We start from the raw sequence: 24,073 nt of genomic DNA, 5'->3' as shown, positions 1-24,073 counted from the left end.
TTTTCTCATTCCAAGAGACTTCAAACCTTCAAGGACTGTGCTATGGTGAACTCCGAATGTGACAGCTAGTTCACGGCTAGATTGAAATGGATCCGATTGCAATGCGTGCTTCAGCTTGTCCAAATCCAACTCACGGGGTCTCCCAGAGCGATCCTTTTCATCGAGCGAGAAGTCATCTTTTTCGAAACGATGGAACCAATTGCGAATAGTATTGTAGTGAGGGGCATGTGTGTTGTACACATTCTTCAAGAAAGTTTCCGAATCCTTCATCGTGGTGTGAGATAGGAAGAGGTAAATCAAAACATGTCTGATGTGAATAGCAGTGGGAACAAACATATCGTTTCAATTACAGATGAGGAGCAGGGAAGGAAATGGGGACTTGTTTATATGGAAGGTTCTTATCACCTTGTTATTCACTAGAGTCGATATCATACACAGCCTCCATATACGAGAACAGTGATTAAACAAACAGAGTGACAAAGACTTTCCCGCCAACCTAATACATCAAGCATTTGTGAGTTCCCTAACAGCTTTTCCTGAATTTCAGCACCAAAAAAGTTTTCCTGTTCTGAAATTCGGCTTGTCCAGTGTACGAAAACATTGTTCCAGCGATGTCCTTTGAAATTCCTTATTTTCCTTATTCTTGTTCCAGATAACCGTTTTAATTCATTAGCGGTTATATTTTGTTGCTAATTGTATTTACCATCACAGCAAACCGTACTCTAATGAAGATTGTTCAGCCATTTCTTCAAACCAAACACATTCCCAATTCTTAAACATAATCCCAGTATCTTATTAGTTTAGGTACATATTTATGTGCCCGATGTGAATCGAAAAGCAGTGAGTGCTATTTTTTGTTTAACTTGAAAGATCGTGCATACCCCATGCGTGAATCAACAGAATTCGAAGCCCATGCTAGGTTAGATCAAAGCATTTATTGCAATTAAGTTTTCAACCAATTACCGTTGTTGTTCTGGCCGATTTCGTGATGCGTTGGCGAGTCGACCTGTACATTCATTTGTGATTCGATGATCCTGTTTTTGTCATTCTCGGTGATAGCCTGGAAAAAATTAGGGTAGGGAAAATACCATAAAAATTGAATAGAGCAACCAGACGTTTTTATAACTATCTAAAAATTTGAGAAAATTTTAAAAAAAACTTCTGATTTTCCAAATATTCTTTTTTTTTAACGGTTCCCTCACCGCGTTCAAAAACGTCAAACTGGCAAACTTTCTAATTTATTTAATATGAAAATTTGTGAACATTATTTTAAAAAATCAAATTTCTTTTTTTCCTGTCAATGAACTACGGTATTGTTTTGTTTTTTTTTTTTTGATCGCGTGTCATTATAGAATCAAAGAATATATGCCGAATGATAAGCTCCTAACTGTGGATTCTGCTTCTCTCCACACTTTGTTTTATTAATTTTTCTTGACAGTGGATTTTTGCTTTCGAAAATTCTCGACAACACAAAACGCACAATTTGAATTCCTGATATTTTTTTTTCAAAAAATCTGATCAACATAATGTTTTGGTTCTGCAAAAGAAATTGGTCAACAAACTGTACATTAGGACAAGTACATTCTTGGGAACACATTGGTTGATAAGCATTTTTTTAACTGCGAAATCGGCTTCTTCTTTGAAAGAAACTCCGATTTAATTTAATCTTTAAAGGTACTACGAAATGTAAAAAATATTATTCACCCGGATATGATACTGCACTATCTCAATTTTTTGGAGATTTTTTGATTAGGATGAGAAAGCAGCTAGGTACCGCCAAACATAGTTTTGCATAAATAAATCTCAAAACACATTGTTTTTTAATTTCACTTGATCTGAATTTTGAAAAAAAAGAGTACTCAACTAAACGTTTCACTGTTAGATTTCTTCGTGCATATCAACTGGCACATAACGTCAACACTCTAATAGAACCTTCCTAATACAGTTCATTTTCAGCCCCACCCCCCCCCCCCCATTTTGGCAGTTTACCACTTTATGATATCTTCAACAGAAACCAAGATAAATTGTCTCCCAATCAGAGTGGAAAATTAGCAGGATCGTTGTATGAGAGTGTTTACTGTATAACCTCCATACCCGTCACTCACCATATCATTGAACATTGGGATATCAAACGTTGGTGATGGAGTTTGTGATCTGTCTTGCTCCCAAATATCCCCTGGAATAGCAGTAGTAGATGGAGTCGTGATTCCAGAAACTGGCGATACTGGTGGAGTTGGTGGCTGCTTCGGCTCGTTCTGTGAATCGCGATGAGCCTGCACGAGACGTGGATCTGCTGGGAAGAACGTATCCGGTGTGTCGTTGTCCGAGCAGTACACCAATAAGATTGACTCGCAGTAGTCGGTTTCTTTGTAGATGGCTCCCATGTTTGCTCTGGAATTTTTTTTGAATTTCAGAAGTGGAATGGTAAGAGTCAAGAATCAAAGAAATAAAAATACCAAAGATTGAAGAGGAGGATGCGCTTCTTTTTATCATGTGGGTGGCACAGTAGCAAACAATAAAAACAATAAAACATTCGTTTGTTCTGAAAACTTTGTTTTATGAAAGACTCGATGAAAGATATGGAATGCGAAAAAAATGCTCTCTTTTTTTTAATTCCAAGAGGGAGAGCGAGGTCAGAAAAATGAAAATAAAGGACATGAAATATAATATTTTTGGTTGGAAAGAGAGAGAGAGAGAGAGAGAGAGAGAGAGAGAGAGAGATTAGGATGAGATGGGTCCACTATAATATGAAATGAGATAGAGCTGAAGGAGGCATCATATGATATGCAAGTTTCAAAATTTCGATCCTGAAGGGGGAAAAAAGTACTGACAGGAAACACGTGGCATCGCACTTTAAAAAAAAAAAATGGTACATCGAGAAAGAGTATATCTAGTTTTTGGGGTACTTTTGTGCCAAGGGTAAATGAGATTTTGTGGTACATGTGGAAGGACAAAACAAACCATATTCTTTTTTTACAGACTATGTTGCTTTTTCCTCAAAATTGTATGATTAAGCTAAGACTCCATGTACCCTTTCAATGTACCCTAAGAACTTGATGTACTGTCGATGTACCTTTATTTGACGTATCTTTGGATCCTGGGCCTGAAACAGGGAGGGGAAGCGATGAAGGCAACCAACATTACAAAATAAAAAACGTCTGAAAAATCGAGAAAATAAAAAGAACAAAAAGACCTACACCCCTCATCTCATAAAACGAAACGAGCATGTTTCTCACTAACCATATATATCTCCTTTCCTCCCGCCCATTTTCTCGCCCACGGTTGTACTGGTGCAACGAGGTCAATGTCGACTTTTCAGAAAAAGATGGTCCTTCGTGCCGATGTTCACAGTTCATCGGAAATAACAAAGAAAGCAATATAGTTTCAGTGCCACCGCGTGCAGCGGAAATTGAAAAACTGACGAGAGTCAAGAAAAATGAGAAATACTTTTCATAGAGATGGATACATATGCATTCAGAAAAATGGCGTTCTATTTGTCTCGTGTCATTTTCAGAATGAATACGTATGTTTCCCGAATCCAATAAGGAACTGAAGTGCGGGCGGGAAGGAAAGAAAATTCAAATTTTTAAAAAATGGTCTATCTAGAAACATTCGAAAGTCTTTGAATCCGCTCGTCAGTTTCAGCGAGTTATACAATTTTTAGTACCAAAAATCGAAATTTCGGTGCAAAACAGGGATTGTCGAAACGATTTTCTTAAATCCTATAACGTTTCCGAACAAAAAACTTGTTGTATTATACTTAGAACTGGATGAAATTCTATATTTCAGATAATTTCTCGATTTTTTTCAAATTTCACATTTTTCAATTACCTGGGCTTTTGTGTTCAATGGAAATCTGTAAAAATGGCCCCATTAATATGTCTAAAACATGAAAAAATTATTTCGTTTAACTTTAAGGGAAAAACTACTAATTTCATGTTTTTAAAAGTCGTAGAAGTTAAAAAATCCTCTTAACAATTGCTTCTTTAGCACAAAAACAAGGTACTGAACTTGGCTGAAACTGGCGAGCGGATTCTGAAATTTTCAGAAATCTCAAAATAAGAAATTCCTAACTAATCCTGAAATTTCAATCAAAATCTAGGGACCCAAGATGTTCCTCTGTCTGGAAACAAATGAACATATGTAGTGAAAAGGGGGAATAAACATATGCCAAAAAAACAGGTGGACTAAACCTGACGGTCGCTGAACAGCTGTAAATATTGATTTTCTTCCAGACAATAAGAAATAATAACTAAAAATAAATGAAGGAAGGAACTTGCAAAAAGAAAAAAAGAATCGGGAAATGAAATTTCGCTCATCGGAACAGTGGAATTTGGAATTTGAACGTCGGAAATGTCACTCGAAATTGGAATTCGGGAGGAAAAGAGCGCGGAAAAAAAAGATGATGACATTTATGAATGAGGAGATTTTGAGCAATAAAAATTAATTACTTTATTTTCGGAATTGCGGGAGAGAACAGAACAAAAAAAAAATCCAGGTAATGTTTCGAAAACACGTCCGAGACATTTAGAACAAGAACAAGATTAAAAAGCCCTAACTAAACAAGGGGGTACGAGTATAATCTTTTTCTTAATTACTGGTTACATTACTTGCGAGGAATCGAGAGTGGTCATCTATGTAAGTCACGATGGCACTAGAAAAAAATTATAGGTGCACTCTCATTTGGTATTCCTAGTGACTAGTGAAGAGTAACAACTTGGCGGCTAGACATAAAAAGTGAAATCTCGAAAAAAAAGAAGATAAAAAAGACCAAAAAGTATTAAACGCTTTTTCAATGTTAGCGTGGTAGTTTTTTTTTCTCCGCAACCGAATTGAAGGAAATGGGAGGTGAGGTGATATACGAGCGTTGATAAGCGAGAAGGATTTTAATTACTCGCGCAACGTGATTGGCATCAATTTGTTTTTTTTTGTGGTTGTTGTTGCAAAACGCTTGAAAGCAGACTTTTAGATTTTTGAAAATTGCCAAATGACTAATTTATCGGAAAATACTCAATTATGATTTTTTAAAATTCAAACTAAAGTTATATTTAAAATGTTCACAAATTCAGAAATAAGTGGAAGTGATCAATCACACCTTCACCTTTACTTTAGTCCTTTTCTTTCACTTTTGGTCCAATGAGTACACAAACTTCCCATGATTTTAATTATATGACTCAGGAAAAAGCATTTTTCAAAGTCACGTGTACAATTTGAAAATTTTTTGAAAAGTTGCAAAATATGCATAAACTAAGTATAAGAAAGTCTAGAAAGCTGAAAAAGGGATGATATCTTTTTTGGAAGCAAGAGAAAACTGCTCTTTGAATATCAATTGAGCTCAAAATTAAGACTAATTTTTATTTCTGTTGTTTTAATGATTCCCTGTGTTTACAAGCCGGAACTAAAGCCAAAAATAAATTATTTCAAATTGTCTCAACGGTTTTTGTAATTTTTCCAAAGGTTAATGGAAAATCATAGAATACATGCGTTTCAAAAATTGATCAAACTGAAAAATATTTTGTTCTTGTTTGGTTGGCTATTTTTTACTAAAACGCCTGTCAAAATGGAAGAAAAGCTTAATGTCGGTATTTAGGAAATCACAGAATACTGAATAAAGAAATCCGACTCTTTCAAGTCATATAACGGTTTTTTGCGATTTCCCAGATTCCAAGTAATCAGTATTGAGTGGCTATAAAAATGAGTAATCACGAAAATGGAAAACTCAAAGTTTTGTTAGAATAAAAAGTTCGAAGGACTACGGTAGTTTTATGGGACGGTTTTTTTCCTTTTATGGATCAAATTATTTTTTTAAAACTGTAGTTCTTCGAGCAGAGAACTCACAAAAATTAGAAATAAATGGAAGTAAGAAAAAAGGTTTAATGAAAAATTGGGAATTTTCTGAACTTTCCGGAAACAGGTATTTTTCGTAAACAAGATTCCAAATTGAATATGCAAAAAGTTATAAATGTTCTAGATTTTAAAATTTACTTCAAATATGGCATAATTGGAGGTTCAGAATTCATCTGAAAAAATTTCGAAAAATCATGTGAAATTCAAAATTCCTGGAGTTGGGATTAATTTTCAAATTGATAAGGCCAGAGCGAAAACCTAATTTGAAAAATGTAATTCTGACCTTACTGTATTTATGTTTTTTTCCAGGAATATAAAAATTCCAGTATCGTTAATCGACTTTAAAAAATTTGATAAAAAATGTTATAGGAATGAAAACCTAAAACAAACGTACCTCATGCCAATTCAACCCTATACAATTAAAAAATGTCAAACTTTTAGCCATATCCGCTACAGGTGGATAAAGGAAATTATAAGAACTCCCCCAGTGTTTACACAGATGGTGAACGGTCTCATGTCATGTCCTATTACGTACTTTGTCTTTATGTCGAAACGTCCTCTATTGGTACTAGAATCATGTTTCAACTTACAGCTAATAATGGAAACCAAATCAATTTTGAATTAACGTCATTCTTGGATCAAGATTCTGATTTCAGCGGAAGGGTAACAGACAAACACATAACGCGCCAAAACTCATTTTTCTGATTTTCTATTTTGTGCCAATAGGTTCGTTCAAAAAAAAAAGAAATATGGGCATATCTAGAGGAAAAAAAGCTATACCAATATGAATCAGTCTGAAAGCAAAAAAGCGAAGAAACAAAAAGAAGCAGGTGAAGTAGTCGGTGACAAAAATGAAACTGAAAATGAATAATAGCAAAAAGAAATTTCTAGATTTAGAACTTTTTTCTTATTATTAGATGTCAAATATAAAAGCGGAAATAAATTTAAACATCCTGGTTAAAACAAACGGCGACTAACTACCAGACATGGAGATCAAAATGAAGAACACACACATACGAACGAGTCAGTAAACTCTAGTTCAGAAATGCATGGCGATATTTTTTTCCATTCGGAGCTCTACATCATTGCTTATTTGTTCAAAAAAATACATTTTTCTTTAAGAGAAATAGAAGAGAAAGAAAGCAAATCAACAAAACAACAAAACCTGAACCTGAAATTAAAAGAAAAATGGAAAATATAAAATATTTTTGTCCTTGAGAATTTTGAACATGTTTTTAGGTGTCAGACAGAACACATACACTCCAATAAGCAAATCAACTGAGCTCCAAAAGACAATTTGAACAAAAAAAAAAGTCTCAGCCAGCTGATTGCTTTTCTTGTTACCCAACAATGTGACAATGAAAAACAGAATAAAAACCAAGAAAAAAGTAAGAAATCTCCCGATTTGTGATTCCGATGTTTAGTTGGAGCCAATTACACATAGACGTCGCCGCAGACAATTTTACAATTTTATTCTTAGCTCAAATTTGAGAGGACTTTTTCAGTGTAATTAATATGAGGAACTGGCTTGGTCGGAGTCAAAGGATCGGGTACCCGTTTATCTGAAAATTTCGGATAGTTTCAGATAATTAATCCGAGATTTTTTGGCTCTTTCCGGGAAGAACGGTCCCAAAACGGGACCGCCGGTCTCATCATCGGACCACCGGTCCCAAGAATTGCGACAACGGTCCCATTGTTCCGATAACGGTCCCAACGTTCCGACAACGGTCCCAAGGGTACGACAACGGTCCCGAGGGTACGACAACGGTCCCAACCAGGCTTAATCTGGAAACCCTATTCCCGAAATACTGAGAAACGGAATGGTCTTTTGAAAATCCATTGGAAAGTTTAACATTTTACTTATACTTGGGAATTTCAATACTTTTTGACAGGAATTTTTCACAAAATATTACATTTTTTGTATTGTAGGGTTCGGCCAAAACGCGTTTTCCCGGCACTGATGTGAACAAAGCGTTTCAGCCTAAGCCTATAACTATAAACCAAATACACTCTGAAAAAATTCAGTAAAAAGTGCTGGAATTCTCAATTATCAGCAAAATGTTCGTTTTTGTTGCTAAAGTACGTTTCTTAGTTGAAACAAAAATTACAACTTCCGAAGATTCCAATAGGGTTTCTAGATTAAGTCTGGTTGGGACCGTTCTCGTACCCTTGGGACCGTTGTCGGAACGTTGGGACTGTTCTCGGGACATTGGGACCGTTGTCGAAACAATGGGACCGATGTCGCAATTCGTTGGGACCGGCGGTCCGATGATGGGACCGTTTTTTTGGTTTAATTCTAGGCACTTATTTCTCGGCGAAGTTTGATTTTTCAGGTATTTTGTAACCCAATGGCCCCAATTTTGTACCCAAATTCCCTATTTTTTTAGCAATTGCTCCTGATTCAGTATTTTTGGTTCTATTTCCTTTCTTTTTTTGTTGATTTCATTACTGTAAATAATGTTTTTCATTTTTTGAAACTTTCTCGGTTTTCAAAGTCAAGTCCTTGTTGCCAATCTAGTTGAGGCTTTCTTATACACATCAAACATCAATATCTGATATTATAACACAAACAATCATACCTACTCTTCAAAGTGCAAATTGCATATTGCCACCAAACGAAAGACCACTATAAATATTTTCTTCTCACTTCTTTTTTTTTCAAGTAATTTCACTTTTTCATGGTTCTCCTAATTGCGTGAATCATGATGACCTTGGCTCATCACAATGCTGTATCAGATCTCTGGGTCGGAAATTTACGTCCATCTGGCATAATGGAATAAGACGACAGAAAAAAGAAGCATCGAAAAGCCGGGCTCTCTTTTCTTCTCTGCTGGAATTGTCTAATTGAAGCTCCCGCGAGACAGTGTCACCCCTCCGAAAACCACGTTGATGAAGACGAAGGGGAAAGAAACTTTTTCCCCCTTTTTCAAACTTTTTTTTGATTCACTCAACACAAAAATTTTGGCTCTTTCTCTCTGTCGCCGCTACAACAACTCCGTATTTCGTCTTTTTTTTGTCGTTTCATTGTTTCCTTTGAAGTTGAGTACAATCCAATTAAGCCATGCATTTTTGTCTGGTCGCCCAGAGCACCTATTGAAAAAGTATGTAAGACAAAGTGTGGATCTCTTTTCTCACGCCCCATCCCTCCCATCTTCTTGGTATTCTTCGTTTTTTTGTTTGTACCTTCATCACGTTTTCAAACTGGATTGGTTACCAAGATTCGCGTTAGAACGTTCTTTCATCGAGCGTCGTGGCGGGATGGTATTCCAGGATCTGCCTATGACAACGAAACTAACGGATAAAGACGAAGATGATTGTGAGTTTCATTGTTTTGTATGGAATTTACTGGATAACAGAAATAAAAATCAGTCCAGGTTGGAAAGATAAATTGAAATGATTGGAGAGCTCCCTAACTGTGTGATAACAAAAGGCAATATAAAAAATGACAGCAGTTGCTCCAGAGGAAACAAAAGAACAAAAAAGAAAACAATATTGATAAATGAGTTTTATAGAGATCAGCTCATCAGGTTCTTTTGATTTGCTAGTTTGTTCTAGAAGTGAATGGTAGGAAATTCCGAAAACGTAGTTTTTGGCGTTTTAAAATACTGTGAATATGGTTTAATAAAGTGCGACCCTCTACTTGCATTTTGAGTTCAATTATCTTGGCTTTTATGAGAGATACCAAAAAATGGTCAACTGGTGAAATGTTTTTCATAGTATCACTAACATTTTTAGTTGACAAATTCTTGTTATCACTTATATAAATTGAAATAATTGAGCTCGAAGTTTTATTATTGTTCTAAATAAGAGGAACTCCGGTAACTGTTTTTTCGTCTATTCTAAAGGGGGATGAGTAAGTCATGCTGAGATTTCTAGTTTTTTGTGAACTATCCATAACTTTTTGTGAACTATCCAAAATTAATATGACATAGTTTCTGGAAGCTTCTTTCTGAGGACACCTGAAAAAACTGGAAATTTCAAATTCTTATTCGGTTTTATGTAAATATTTTCTATTATCATAACTTGAGTTGAATTATTTTGGTTCCTATCATAAATATTCAACATTTGTCAACTGATAAAATATTAATCATAATGTCTCCATTTATTCATTAGTTTACAGTTTTCCGATATCTTCTACAAGAATCGAGATAATTAAGCTGAAAGTGTAGGTGAATGATGGTGTTCTAAAGCCTTAAGGGTATACTCATCGATACTGGAACCAAATCTTTTGGATCGTTGATGTCTTAATCGAAATGAATTAAAAAATCAAATTCCTTCCAAAAACTTTAGTCCTGACCAGTAAAGTCCTACCAGTAGAATGAGGCGTTCCTTTTCTCATGTTCAACTTTCCTAGAAGTTTGAAAGCGGAACAGATTCTATAACTGGCTGGAGACGTGTTTTACTTTAGCAAACTTATTGCCAGCAACATCAAATATCGATCGACTAATACAGACTTAAATCATATCGTTTCAACAGTTATCTAGTAATTTAAAAATTCAAAAACGAGTTGTCCTGGTTTTTTTACTGTCTCTTACCTCTCGTTTGTATAAATCAACTTTTTTTTGTATAATTGGTGCTACGTTATGGCTGTAATAACATTCTTAATTTCTATTTTGTCTCGATAACAAACTTTTGATTGAATTCAGTTTTTTGATCAACATAAACCCAATTACCCTATCCGATAGTGATTATAAAACAACGCACTATGGGTGTGAATTTCGGATCTAGTGTTGGGGTTTTGTGGTGCGAAATGAGTTTTTATGCGGGCCCCGGTTTCAAATGACCGCTTTTCTCTGTGGTTTTATGGGTTTTTCGGGAAGTGCTAACCGAACCCAGAAACTTTTTTCACGTTGTGTTTTTTTTCAGATGAAACGAGCATTTTTTTTGGTCGCTGTCAGCTTAGACTACACTTCTTTTATTTTTATTTTTGGGTAGCCTTCCGTATTCTGGACACGCGATGAACTTTTTGTTCTTTTTTCTTACTGATCTCTTCAGAACCAGAGAACAATGCAATTTTTGGTGTTCCTTTTTTTATTTCAATCTCACTAGCCAGTAAAAATTTTATATTTTATAGAAGAGACTTTTTCAACTTGCCGCGCGAGGCCAACTTCCAGGAGTTTTGAGAGCATAACATGCTCCAATTATCACGCTTCGCAAATTTTTAAGAGCCCCTAAAGTCTCAAAAATCTCAGTTTGTGAGTTTGTCTCACTCACTTTGCGTCGTTAAAATCGTGTGCCTTTCACATTTTTCACTTATTTTTCATGAAGTTTTTTCAACGTTTTTTCCCCTCTTAACTTGTCATAGATTGATAATCAAATTTTGAAGTTTCGATTCTCTTCTTTATTCTCTTTGTTCTGTTCTGATCGTAGAGAGTGCGAGTTGAGTCGAGTTTCTTTTTTCTTTCAAGTTAAAGGGACCAGCTTTCCCTAATTACACAAAAATGCGTTTTATTGGTGGTGATGGCCGGGGGTGATGATGATGATGATGATGGCCGTGGTGGTTGAGCAGACAAAAAACTCACTCTTCCTTGTTGAGAAACTCTTTTTTCGTTTTTTTTTTATTTTGGAACCAGGTTGTTGAATTGTTTTGTGAAGTTGATCAAGAACTCATGATTTACTCAATCGTAAAATTTTTAAAAATTATATAAGCAATTTTGGGAATTTTGTGATGTAAATTGAAATTAGGCATCTAGAATTGACTGCAATGTTTTCTAATTTTTTTAAAGACAGTACCGATCTATGAGTTATGCAAAAACATATTTTTTCGGTCGATTTTCTGCCATTTTGACCATTTTCGGGAGTCTGGAGCTCGGCTGTCATGTTTCCAATATTTTTGAAAATTTTACATTAAGAACTGCATCCACAGAATTATTTAAAAATTCCTAGTTTTTCAGCTTTATGTCGATTTCTGACAGACACCTATTTTTCACGTTTTCAATACAAAAACAGGCAGAGAAGGGGGTGTCTTCAAGAAATCCTCAAATAGCTGAAAACTAGAAATTTTCTAAAAATTCTGTAGATGCAAGGTTTTTAATCTAGGTATGTTTGACACCCTCCAAAAGTTTGAGAGTGTTTGGGAGCTTCACAGCCAAGCTACAGACTCCTGAAAATGGAAAAATGTCCAAAATCAACTAAAAATATGATTTTGTATATTTTATTGATACTGTATGGGCTCAAAATTAACCGTTCAAGGCTTTATGGAAATTGAGCTTCGAGTATAGAAATAGTTTTTTACTTTAGGAGTAATAGAAATTTATATTTCGTTCTGTTTTTCAATTGAATAGCTTCCCCCAAATTTTGGCAAAATGCGATTTAGTAATTGTGTGAGGTAAATTTTAAGTATACATCTAGAATTGACTGGGAACCAGGTTCACCTTCAAAGCCTCGTTTTAGGAATCTAACCGCAAGAACGTCCCACTCAACGGTGCTATTAAAACAAAGCCCCTCAAGAGCAAAAGTCTCATTCCTGGTTTTTTCTTTAAAAAAACGACTGAATAGCTCCAAAAGGTCATGCAAACAACAGTTTTGCAAACCGATTCTTTTCATTCAACCAACGAAACCAGTATTTCGATGCTCCCAAAGAAACTGCTCTCAATGACACCTCCTTTTTCCAGCAGTTTCTACATTTTTGACACATGGAGATGTGCAAGAGAATATTCTTGAGTGGTGAGGGGCAGGGAGAGGAAAAGTGGCATCAATTTACATTATATCGTGTGAACGTTTCAAAATTTTTTGTTTCTTTTCATTTCTATCCACTTTTTTCGTCCTTCTATCCCACCGTCTCTATGCGATTTCGACCTAACTACTATACTCAACTGGATTTGGGTGCTCAGGAGGTTCCGAAAGCTCCGAGAGCTCCGCGAGCCTCCTTAGAGCAACCGAGCGGAAAACCGACTTCTACCGTCGTCCATTGCAAGAAGCATCGTGGTAGGGGACACATACACATACAGCCAACTCATTTTTCTTTCTCGAAAACTCCGGAAAACCGAATTTTTTCGAGAAGGGGCACACATGATTCCGGAAATAAAGTTCTTAGAGGATAATACATAATACACCAATTTTCCTAGGTTGGCTGAACTTGCTTACCTCTTTCCAATCCGTGTTTTGAATTCGAAAAAAAAAACTGCTGCAACATTTTTCTTCAGAAGGAAGTGGAAAGGAAATCAATGGACAAAATTGTCTATTGTTTTTCATGCTTTGTTCTGTCATAGAAATTTTTTTCCAAAAAATTATAATGAAAAAGCCAGAGGATGTGGTTAAAGGCAGAGGTGTTCGCAATGGCCTATTCGCGGTATTTTCCGGAATGACAAAAATTCGGAGTTAGGATATTCCGGAATTTAGTAATATTGGAGTATTCCGATTCGAAAAATGTGGAATTTTGGAATTTCCGAATCACGGAATATTCCGCTTTTGGAAAATTCGGAATTTCGAAATATCGGAATGTTCCAATTTAAAAGATTTCGGACTTTTATAATTTTGAAATATTCCGGTTTTGGAAAATTCGGAATTTCGGGATATCGGAATAGTCCGATTTCAAAAATTTCCAAACATTGGAATATGCCAGTTTTGAAAAATTCAGAATTTCGGAACATACCGGTTTTGGAAAATTCGGATTTTCGGAATGTCGAAAAGTTCTGTATTTCGAAGTTCTGGAATGTCGGAATATTCCGGTTTTAAAAATTTTGCAATTTCGGAAATATAGGACTATTCCGATTTCAAAGATTTATGAAGTTTGGAATATGCCAGTTTTGGAAAATTCAAAATTTTGGAATTTTGGAATTTCGGAATTACGGAATACCGGAATTTTTCGATTTCGAAGATTTTGGACATTCGGAATATCCCAGTTTTAGAAAATTCAGATTTTTGGAATATTCCGGCTTAAAACGTTTTGGAACATCGGAATATAACAATATTCCGACGATAAAGATTATGGAATTTTCGGAATCCACCGTATCCCGAATTCCGTTCCGAATTTTCCTGATCATAATTATAATGAAAAAGTCGGAGGAAGTGGTTGAAGGGTTTTCTTTGCCTCGTCCTTTTGTTTTTTCTCTTCTAGACAGCAAAAAAGAAAACAAAAACTCTCAAATCGAATTATATAGTCCAATAGAGCACCAGACTAAAAAAACGTCACTATGCTTTCCAAAAAAATCCCCCTAAAAGTAGCGTTCTCGGGGTTGCCCTCTTTTGAACTTCTCCTCCAAGAGAACAAAGCACTCTAGAAACAAAAAAATTAATGAGAAAGCTTCGCGGGCGTTAAACCTCGCGAAAAAGTTTTTTCTTTCTGTTTAGAATTGCCCTTCAAAGTAGGTTCTTTGCCTTGAAGAGTGTTTAAAACCACCGAAAGGACGAAAGAAAACGTGTCGCGCCATTTTTCATATGAGATTATGTTAACTTTGACTTTTTGCCGGCAGTTTTAGGAAGAAGAACCCACTCTTCCTCCTCCTCCGTCTTCCTCATTTTTCCACCCACTTTTTGTTTCGGACTGACAAAAACGGAAGCAACAAAAGTTGTCAGTTTTTGTACTTGGTTCAAGATGTTCGGGTTGAGACGATCTATTCCCCACAAAACATCTGTGGCTAATTCAACTATTACTAGAACCAGTAACACTTCCAATTGTAAGTTTTGGGCTCTCTTTCTCTCCCAGTAGACGCGTTTTTTTCCGCAAACGATATTTCATACTTATTTCCGAGTTCCGAAAAAGTTCGATTCAATTTTCTTGGGAGCCTGACGTAAAAAGCTAGTTTCCTTTTCCATTCCTCTTTCGTTTTATTTGGAGCACTACATAAACTCCATTTTTGTACCACGTGACTGTTAAAAATGGGCAACATTTTCCAAAAAAAACCTTCTAGTACTTTCAGTATTTTTTTTTTCAAAAACGTCGTTCCCCAACTTTGCTCCCTCTTCTCATTGTCGTATTGTCAAAATAACAAGCGTTGCCTGAAAAATTTGAAGAAAAAAAGGAAAACGAAATTTTCGAGATTCGGAGCCAAAATGAGGCACCGAGGCAAAACAAAAAGAGAGACATAGAGAGGAGTATTAAAAATGGTCAATTTTCTATAGAAACCACTCATAAATTGCTATTTCGATCCCCCCAGCCCTCATCAAATCCCACTCCCTTGTATTCTTTTATATCCATCTCCACCCATTATCGTTTTGAGAGGGGCTCATAATTTTTTTCTTGTTTGGAGTGGAGAGGTCTAGACGTCCACCTTGCCATTTCGACTTTTTGTGACCAGCGGCTTTAGTCTATATATTCAAGTTTTCAAAAATATGGGCAAGAAGAAGGAATCTATGGGTTTGGGATTTTCTAAAATTTCATAGTTGAGCCGATTGAGTATGTAGCAATTAACTAATTTTGATAAAACTCTGAAATTCGATTTGGTTTCTTAAAAACTCTCATGTAGTTTTTTTCAAGCTTCAAAAAATATCAATAAAAGCAGTTACCGTAAAACACGTGATAGTTCACCGCTTTGTCCATTTAGAGCTCAATTATCTAGGTTCTTGTAAAAGATATCAAAAATGTGTCAACTGATAAAATGCTTGTGATATCATGACAAAAATCTATATAGTTGACAACTTTTGTATATCTTTGTCATGAACCGAGATCAATCGACACAAAGTTGAAAAGAGCCGACTAGACTCGTAGTTTGGGCTCGATTGCCTTGATTTCTGCAAAACCAAAATTTTAGAAACTAATGAATTTGGTGATAATATTAAAAAATGCATATTATAAAATTTATCATAGAAACCAATATACCGTGAGCACGCTAATATAATAACCCCTCGATCACTTTTAATTTTGAGCTAATTTATCTTGATTTCTATGAAAGATATTGAAAATAGTTCACGGAAAAATATTTGTTATGCTATAATAAACATTTTACTAGTTGACCGATAGTTGATGTCTTTCACAAGAAATGAGATGCAAAGGCACAAAATTGACAATTTTGGTGGCATTTATAGTGTTCATGTACAGTAATTAAGCTCAAAGTTCAAGTATAAAAACGGCTCTAAATTCAATTATGAGCTTTTTTTCGAAAAAAACACATCAGATCTTTTTCAACCAATTTCCATACCAGTTATCTTTCAGCAAAGTGCGCCTGGATGAAATTTCGAAATGTGCTTCGAATCGCACTTGGTCACTTGGCACTCTACTGTTTTGTCGTGTGCTATGTGTTTGCCGGTGCTTGGGTGTTCCATCAGTTGGAAGGCGAAAATGAAACGGAACTTCATGATAAGCAACGGTTGGTTCCGAAATTTTTGGATCTCAAACTCTATTATTTTTAGAGAATATGCAATGAATTTGAAAAAAGATGTGATAGCGAAACTAGCCACTACAGAGAATGTGAGTTTGATTGAACCTTTTAAAATTCGTGATAGATTTTTAAGGTGGCCGAAATCAATGAACACCTCCGAATGTTCCTCCGAAACATCTCAAATCTTCACATTTCACTAGACAATTATCTAATCTTCAACGAGCCTTCTCAAGTTGTTCCAAAGAGATGGACCTTTCCATCCAGTGTGTTGTTCTCATTCACAATATTGACAACGATAGGTATAATTCCTTTTTTTAGAACTAAAACTTTCAAAAAAGTTATTTTAGGATACGGTAATGTGACTCCACATACTCAACAATGCAAAGTGTTCCTGATGATTTATGGGGCATTTGGTATTCCATTGTTTCTGATTACAATCGCTGACTTAGGAAGATTTTCAAAAACTGGTAGGTAATCCTGAACAACCAGTTTGGCTCAAAAAATGAGTTTCAGCTATCATGGCACTGGTCCAGAAGGTTTCAAAGCGAGAGCTGAAAAAACAGAGCGACGAACATCTTCTAAGAGAAATTGCGGAGGTAAGCTGGGTCCCTAGATATTGTTCTCAACAAAAAAAATTTTTTGTTTATTGTTACTGATGAGAAATACTGAGAGGGTGTCATTGGATCAGAATGAGTGTCGGGTTACAAATTCCATGAGATGGAATGTAGAGGAAGATTCTTTTGTTTTGGGAAGAAAGGAAAAGATCACCGGATCGGTCATTGAAAATTGAGATTTTGAGTTTTGATGCGCAAATAGTATTGAAATGCAGTGGAATTGAGGAAGGAGGTTCAGGAAAACAAAAAACTTATTTGTTCTGATGAACGCCAACACTTTACGTGCATCGTGGGCTCGATTATCTCGGTTGCTATGAAAGATATCAATAATCTGTTGACTGAAAAAATGTCTGGCATAGTATCACCGGAAATTTATCATCTGACACAATATTGATATCTTTGATATACATATATTGAGATTGATATTTATGAAAAACCGAAAATTAAAAAATTTCGAGGTCATGCTGGTTGCTGGTCTGTTTGTAGTATTCATCGCCATTGGCTCTGCTGTGATACCATTATGGGAAAACCAATTGACCTATTTCGACAGTGTATATTTTTCTTACATGTAAGATATCCCTTACCGTATTTCCTCTCAAAGAAGCCCAACCAAACCGTCACACTTAAGCCCAATAATCTCGATTCCTGTGAAAGACATCAAAATTTTATCAACTGATAAAATTATTTCATATACAATCACCAATATTTTATCAGTTGATAAAAATTGGGTATTTTTAACAGGAATCGAGATTATGAAGCCTATTTTTTCGACAGTTTTAGTGGGCTTCTATAAGAGGGAATACGGTAACATTTCGCCAAAATCTCAAAAAAAAAACATTTTTAGGAGTCTCACAACTATTGGACTCGGAGATATTGTACCTCGACGAATGGACTTCCTTCTACCTACCTTGATATACATCACCATTGGATTATGGTTAACCACAGCTCTGGTCGAACAGCTTGCTGACGTTTTCCGATTGGTGCATTATGCTGGTAGACAGGTTACAAATGTGAAGGGGGTTTGTTGCCGAAGTCTTTGAATTTCCAAAGAAGATGTTTTTTAGATTACTGTTTGGCTTGGCGGACGACGACTCTCTATGGGTGGGCTCATTAGTACGGTTTGTAGAAGAGTGGGAATGTCGGAAAATCTCATAAGTGAGTTTTACCATAATCGATCAAAGTAAAGTGAAAATTTGAGACCAAATCAATTGGGACCGCACTGTGATCGACGCGCTGGACGGCAAAATGCCACCAACTCTACCCATCTTCCCCTGGCATTTCACTGATTTTCTGGAGCACGATCCTCCATTGATTGATCTAAGTATTGACTTGGATCAGATGGATGTATGTGTAGGTTATTTTGCATGTTTGCTGTAATAACCTACCTAATCCCCTATTACCAGATGCTTTGGATGATTATGGTTTGCTTGTTTGAATATGAACTTGGCTATAATCTCACCTGTTAGCTTTATGCTGAGTTTTCGAATTGAGTTGAAAAAATAATTTAAAAACTAACACTATTCACAGTACCGATCAATAAGATATACAAAATAATGCTTTTCAGTTGATTTTCTGCCGTTTTGACCATTTTCAGAAGTCTGGAGGTTGACTGCCGCGTGTCTGATCATTTCGAAATTTCTGGAAGGTGCAAAACAAACCTAGATTACAGACGTTGCGTTTATATGATTTTTTGAAAAACTAGTTTTTCATATTTTTTTTTCCGATTTCTGAAAGACAACTGCTGTTGTCACATTTTCAATACAAAAAGAGCGAGAAAGTGATGTCTCTCAAAAATCAGCACATAGCTGAAAATCTAGAAATTTCCGAGAAATTCTTTTAATTCAATGTTGTTAATCTAGTACTATTTTACACCCTTTAAAGTTTTCAAACCGATCGGAATTTTGGTAGACGAGATATGAGCTTCAAAAAAAGTCAAAATAAATAAAATGAAAAACACGTTTTGTATATCTCATTGACCCGTGCTGTATGTATTTGCATTTGGATGCTAAAACATACCTTATTGCATTGGTTTGAAGCTTTTTTTTCAAATTTTTCTCAATTTAGATTTTCATAAAACTAATAACACTAATCTGCATCAAAGAATTTATATTTCTTTGGAAAACAAACCAAACTAACCATAACAACTAGCATTCCGCAAAAAAATGTTTGACCCATGACATCAGGCCCTAGCTAAATACCACTCCTTGCTTCAGGGCTCTTTCTATTGCTCCAAACCATTGTCGGCAAAAAAACAAAGACGAGCAAGTCAAATGAGTGCTCCAGCGATTGCATGGATGCGTCCACAGGAAGAGGCACGCATACTGGATGCGGATGGAAATTTCCCGAATATTGATGCTTGATTTACCATAGATGAAATCATTAAACAAAAATTCTTTAATAGAATGCTTTCCGGACCGTCGGCTTTGAGCTTATATATCTTGTTTCTTTTAAAAGATACAAGAAGGTTGTCAACTGACAAATTATTTATCATAATATCACCAACATTTTATCAGTTGACAAAATTTAGATGTCTTTCACAGAAATCGAGATAAAATGGTTCAAAGTGGAACGGTATGTATTCTGTGTACACTTTATTCTGATTGACCTCTATGTTCCTCAAATTCCTATGATAACCCTTTCCAAAGCTCTCTCCGTTTATATCTCTCTTCTTTTCCCGCCCGAATTTGTGATATTTATTGATAATAATAATAATAATTTTCTATATTAATTTTATGACTCATTGATATTCATGGCATTGGTCCCTGATCTCTGATCTTCACTATGTTATTATTATACCTCTTGTTTTTCTTTTCTTTTTTATCTCCCATTATTTTTCAAAACACTTTTTTGTCGATTGATTTTTTGATTGGCTAAATCTAAAAAATAAATTTCAGTAGTTAGTAAAAATAAAATCGTACTAAATTGAGACTGAACATTTCAACTGTGCTTGTTCCTTCTAAGATGTTTGCACATCATTCTCGCACCAATACAAGTTCGTTAAAAAAGAGCCGCCGCCGCCGCTCCTTGCATTTTCATTTTTTTTTCATTTTTTTTAACGCGGAATTCTCCGAAAGGCATGAAAACACATATTTCTCTAAACCGGATGTGATGTAAAATTGATATCCTATTAGAAATCGAGGATGTTGAATGATGCAGAAAAGAGAAATAAATTCTTTGAAAGTTAGAATTTATCCAGAACTAGAAAATCTAAAAACGGGGAATTTCTTGGATTTTCTGGATTTTCCAGTCGACTACATCCTTCTCTAACTCAATTTCATATGCTCGATTGTCTTGGGAAGAAACTAAAGAATAAGAAAAAATCCGGACTATTCAATATTTTTCGTTATTCAAGAGAACAACAATAATGCAGCTTCTCCCTCTACTCATCCTCGTTCGTTTGTTCCGTTTCAATAAAAAATTGAAAAAGAAGAGGAAAAAGCAGAGGAGGAGGAGAAAAGTTGTCTTCTTTCCGACATGCTATTCTTCGTTTTTTTTCCTGAATTTGACAGGATGGGGAAAAAATAGGAAGAAAAAGAGATCGCTAGCGAAACTTAGACGCTGTTCAAGTTTTAGACACCAAAACATGTCAACTAAAGTTTTTCTTTCCTTCTTTTTCAACTTCTCGAGAGACGAGTTAGTCACAACTTCTTTTCTGAATTTCTACCTGACGCATAGAACGTTTTCTATTTAGTGAAACTTGAAAGAAGAAACGATTACCGTATTTCCTCTGATAGAAGCCCACTTCTATTTGAAGCCCACCATGAATAGAAGCCCATCCCGCGAAATGCTTCGAAAAATAGAAGCCCACCCTCTAATTGAAGCTCACCTCTAATAAAAGCCCACAGGCTTATATTAGAAAAAAATAGGGTAATTCAAAATTACAAAATTTTTAGAACTACGATTCTAAAACTCGACAGTGTCTCTATTTCTAAATTTTCTAATTTTTAAAAAGCGGAATTTCGGAATTTCAGATTTTTAGAATTTTAGAACTTTTTTCCGGAGCGAATTCCGGAATTTTGAATTTTGAGATCCTAGAATCTCAGAATTTCATAAATTTGAAATTTTGAAATTTAGAATTACAGAAAGAATATTTCAAATTTTTTAAAACAACGAATTTTAGAATTCTTAACTTCCGAATTGTCGAATTTCTGAATTTTTGATTTTTTGAATAAACAATTTTTTTTAAAGAAATCATTGAAAAATAAAAGCCCACCCTCTAATTGTACCCCTTCTCTATTAGAAGCCCACCTTAAGGAAGTGGTTGAAAAATAGAAGCCCATGGGCTTCTATTAGAGGAAATACGGTAATTGAAATAAACAAAAATCTATTTTTCAGCCGATTTTCGCATATTTTGACCATTTTCAGGAATCTAGAACCCTTCTAGTAAGTTGGAGCTCATCAATTTTTCAATGAATATTTGGACGGTGTTCAGCAGGCCTATTTCAAAAACTTCGCAGTTAGAGGACTTTTTAAAAATTCTTATTTTTGAGCTATTGGCCGATATTTGAAAAACACTCCTTTTTGGCCCGTTTTTGAACTGAAAACGGTTGAAAAAGCAGGTGTTGGCAAATAGCTGAAAAACTAGGCATTTTCAACAAAAAAAGGGCCCGGATAGGAATTTGTTTTGTCGAAATTTATCAGAAAATTTTTTTTGTTATTTTGCTTCAAAAAAAAAATGCAATTTTCAGTTCGATCCCAACTTCGGAAAAAGGTCAGCAAAAACGTTATTTTTTTTTAGTTTTGTTTAAGCATAACTTAATATTTACAATTCAGCTTAAAATTAGATACTATACACAAATTTTTTCGAAAAAAAAAGTTTTTTTTTTTTAATTTTGAAGCTGGCGCCGACTGTCCTTGCCTTCCGGGCCTCCCGGGCCGGTCCTTTGACCAACTTCTTAAAGGCCCGTCGCAAGTATGTAATTTTGGCATGTTTCAGACCCTCCAACATTTTCAAAGGGATCTGAAACTTTACAGCCGAGCTCCAGTCCCATGAAAATGTTCAAAATCAACTCCAAAACACGTTTTCGCTGAAAAATAGGAGTTTTTAAAAATTCTGTGAATGCAAAGTTTTCAATGTCAGGCGGTTTTATACAAACCAGAAATTTCAAAGAGATCGGAAAAACTGAGAATTGTTAAAATTTTCAAAAATCAAAGGAAAAATACATTTTTGTATGTCTAATTGACCTTTTTCTATTTAGTATTTTTTTTTGTTGAGAAAGACTGCCAGTTATAATCTAGGTCACATTGTTTCTCTTACTCCTTTGAAGAATCATAATATTTATCTTAGTCACTGATCAACAACAATATTTATTTTCCCTCCTCTCATCTAACTCTCTCAATCTGTAAACTCTCCTCGCTCCCCATTTTTTTCTTCTATTTTTTTTCGTCTGTTTATTCCCCCCTCCGACTGTCGTCATTGAAAAAATATCATGACAATCCTCTATGAATCAACTTGTCTCTCGAACAACACAACCACACTTTCTCATATACTTTTTTCTTTTTCGCTGTTCCGATCCTTTGGCCAAATGTTTCATAAAACGTCTGGTGACTCATTCCCTATCATCTTGTTCCAGAAAAATTCTCCCTTTCCTCAATATTTTTTGCCGCTTTTGACTAAAAAAGCCAATCAATTTTAGTGACATTATGGAAAATTCTAGAAGATGCAATGAGGGTCGTTTCATATTTTTCAATATATCTTCTTTTCCTCCACATATCAAGTTCTTTGGTCACGCTCGACAGAACACACGTTGAAAAAAATCCTCATTCCTATTTGACCTCATTTTCCATTATCTTTCTAAAGGAAAAAATGTTTCATTACGAGTAATTTTTGATCGGATCTCTACTATGCCGATAAAAATGAAAAATACCTCTTTTATCTATTGGCGAATCGCTCCCCTAAAGATATCTCTTAGCTAATCCAACGGGTTTTCATGAAAACAAGGTAACATATTTTTTGTTTTGGTTGGAATGCCTACCCATAGGATGTAAAATGTAGGCAATGACTTTATTTTCAGACTTATTTGACATATTTATGATCCCAATTTATTGTTCGAACTTTGATAGAAAAAACAAGAACCATACTGCCAACTCCCAACTGGTTTGACCCTTTTACAACTAACTTCCGTCTATTGTGATGATAGGTGTCTTTAAGGGGTCTATCATACAAAAATATATTGTCCTTTTCATTTTTCGTATTTTTGTAGCCGCTTGGTGAACAAAAAACAACTCTGGACTAATTGAATATTTTTCAGAAAAGGAGAGAAAGGCACATAATTTAATTTCTTGTTTCACCTGCACATTTTTTTACTTTTTTGTGACAAAAATCTAAAATCTTATACCAAAGTTTTGAGTGTTACTGGACAATTGAGAGAGAATTGAAATTGAAAAAAAAAGACATAAAATATCGTATTTGCTCTAATGAAAGCTCGCCAATTTGCTAATTTCGAGCTCAATTATCTCGGTTTCCATGAGAGATATCAAAAGTTTGTCAACTGATAAAATATTGTTGATGTTATGATAAATAATTTATCAGTTGACAAATTTCTGATACCTTTTCACGAGAATCGGGATAATTAAGCTTGTAGTTGTCTTTTATCGTTAAGTTCCATGCGCCTTTAATTTTTCTAGTCTTAGTTTTATAAATAATTATTTTTAGCCTATTTTTCTTGATTTTTGACAATTTTTCATCTTGTTAGATGATCAATTTTCCTCTATTTTTATTCCGAAAACCGCAATATGACGATTATTTTCAAACAATGTAGAAATTTCAAAGGCACATGGATGATATTAGGCCAGCTTTCGAATTTTCGAAATTAAGAACTTTCATATTTTGTATTTTGTCAATTGTGAGCTCAATTATCTCGGTCCCCATGACAGATATCATAACTGTGTCAACTGGTAAACTATTGGTGATACAATGATAAATAATTTTCAAGTTATAATATTTTGATACCTTTCAAAGTATCAGAGATAATTGAGCTCGAAGTGAATGTATATGGTAGGGTTCTATAATGGGGCTATAACAGATGAAAGTGAGAAATCGACAAAAAACTGAAAAACTAGAAACTTTCAAAAAATTCTGTGAATGCAAAGTTTTCAATCTAGGTTTCACATTTTACGAAATTTTAGAAGTAATCGGGAACTTGACAGCCGAGCACCACGCTATTGAAAATGGTATAAATCAACTCAAAAACACGTTTTCAATATCTTATTGACCCGTATTATTAGTATTTCAACTTTTTGCAGCAAATTCAATTTTTCGATACTTCAATAACAATAAAGATTCATTTCAATGATTAGTTTTGGGGATTCCACGAAAAGCTGATTTTTCCAAACACCGGAAGTCTAAATAAG

At 35.0% G+C, this 24,073-nt stretch overlaps 2 protein-coding genes across 2 annotated transcripts; one reads left to right on the top strand and one right to left on the bottom strand.

The window, feature by feature from the left end:
* Positions 1–943: 943 nt before the first annotated feature.
* On the bottom strand, positions 944–2,384 carry CBG07367 (the record flags this gene model as incomplete). The annotated part of the gene is made up of 2 exons (XM_045240613.1): positions 944–1,060; positions 2,106–2,384. The coding sequence occupies 2 exons, from the start codon at positions 2,382–2,384 to the stop codon at positions 944–946; spliced, it is 396 nt and encodes a 131-aa protein (XP_045093549.1).
* A 12,736-nt stretch (positions 2,385–15,120) lies between these two features.
* Positions 15,121–19,080, top strand: Cbr-twk-23 (the record flags this gene model as incomplete). The annotated part of the gene is made up of 11 exons (XM_045240612.1): positions 15,121–15,145; positions 15,941–16,094; positions 16,138–16,195; positions 16,240–16,405; positions 16,454–16,573; positions 16,620–16,702; positions 17,179–17,288; positions 17,565–17,739; positions 17,785–17,875; positions 17,919–18,064; positions 18,934–19,080. 11 exons carry the CDS (start codon positions 15,121–15,123, stop codon positions 19,078–19,080), a joined length of 1,275 nt encoding a protein of 424 aa, XP_045093548.1.
* Positions 19,081–24,073: the final 4,993 nt, after the last annotated feature.

The sequence above is a fragment of the Caenorhabditis briggsae genome (genome assembly GCF_000004555.2).
Source record: "Caenorhabditis briggsae complete genome, chrX, whole genome shotgun sequence".
Taxonomy (NCBI): domain Eukaryota; kingdom Metazoa; phylum Nematoda; class Chromadorea; order Rhabditida; family Rhabditidae; genus Caenorhabditis; species Caenorhabditis briggsae.
The sequence above is the reverse complement of the archived record's forward strand: the minus strand, read 5'-3'. Positions and strand labels throughout refer to the sequence as shown.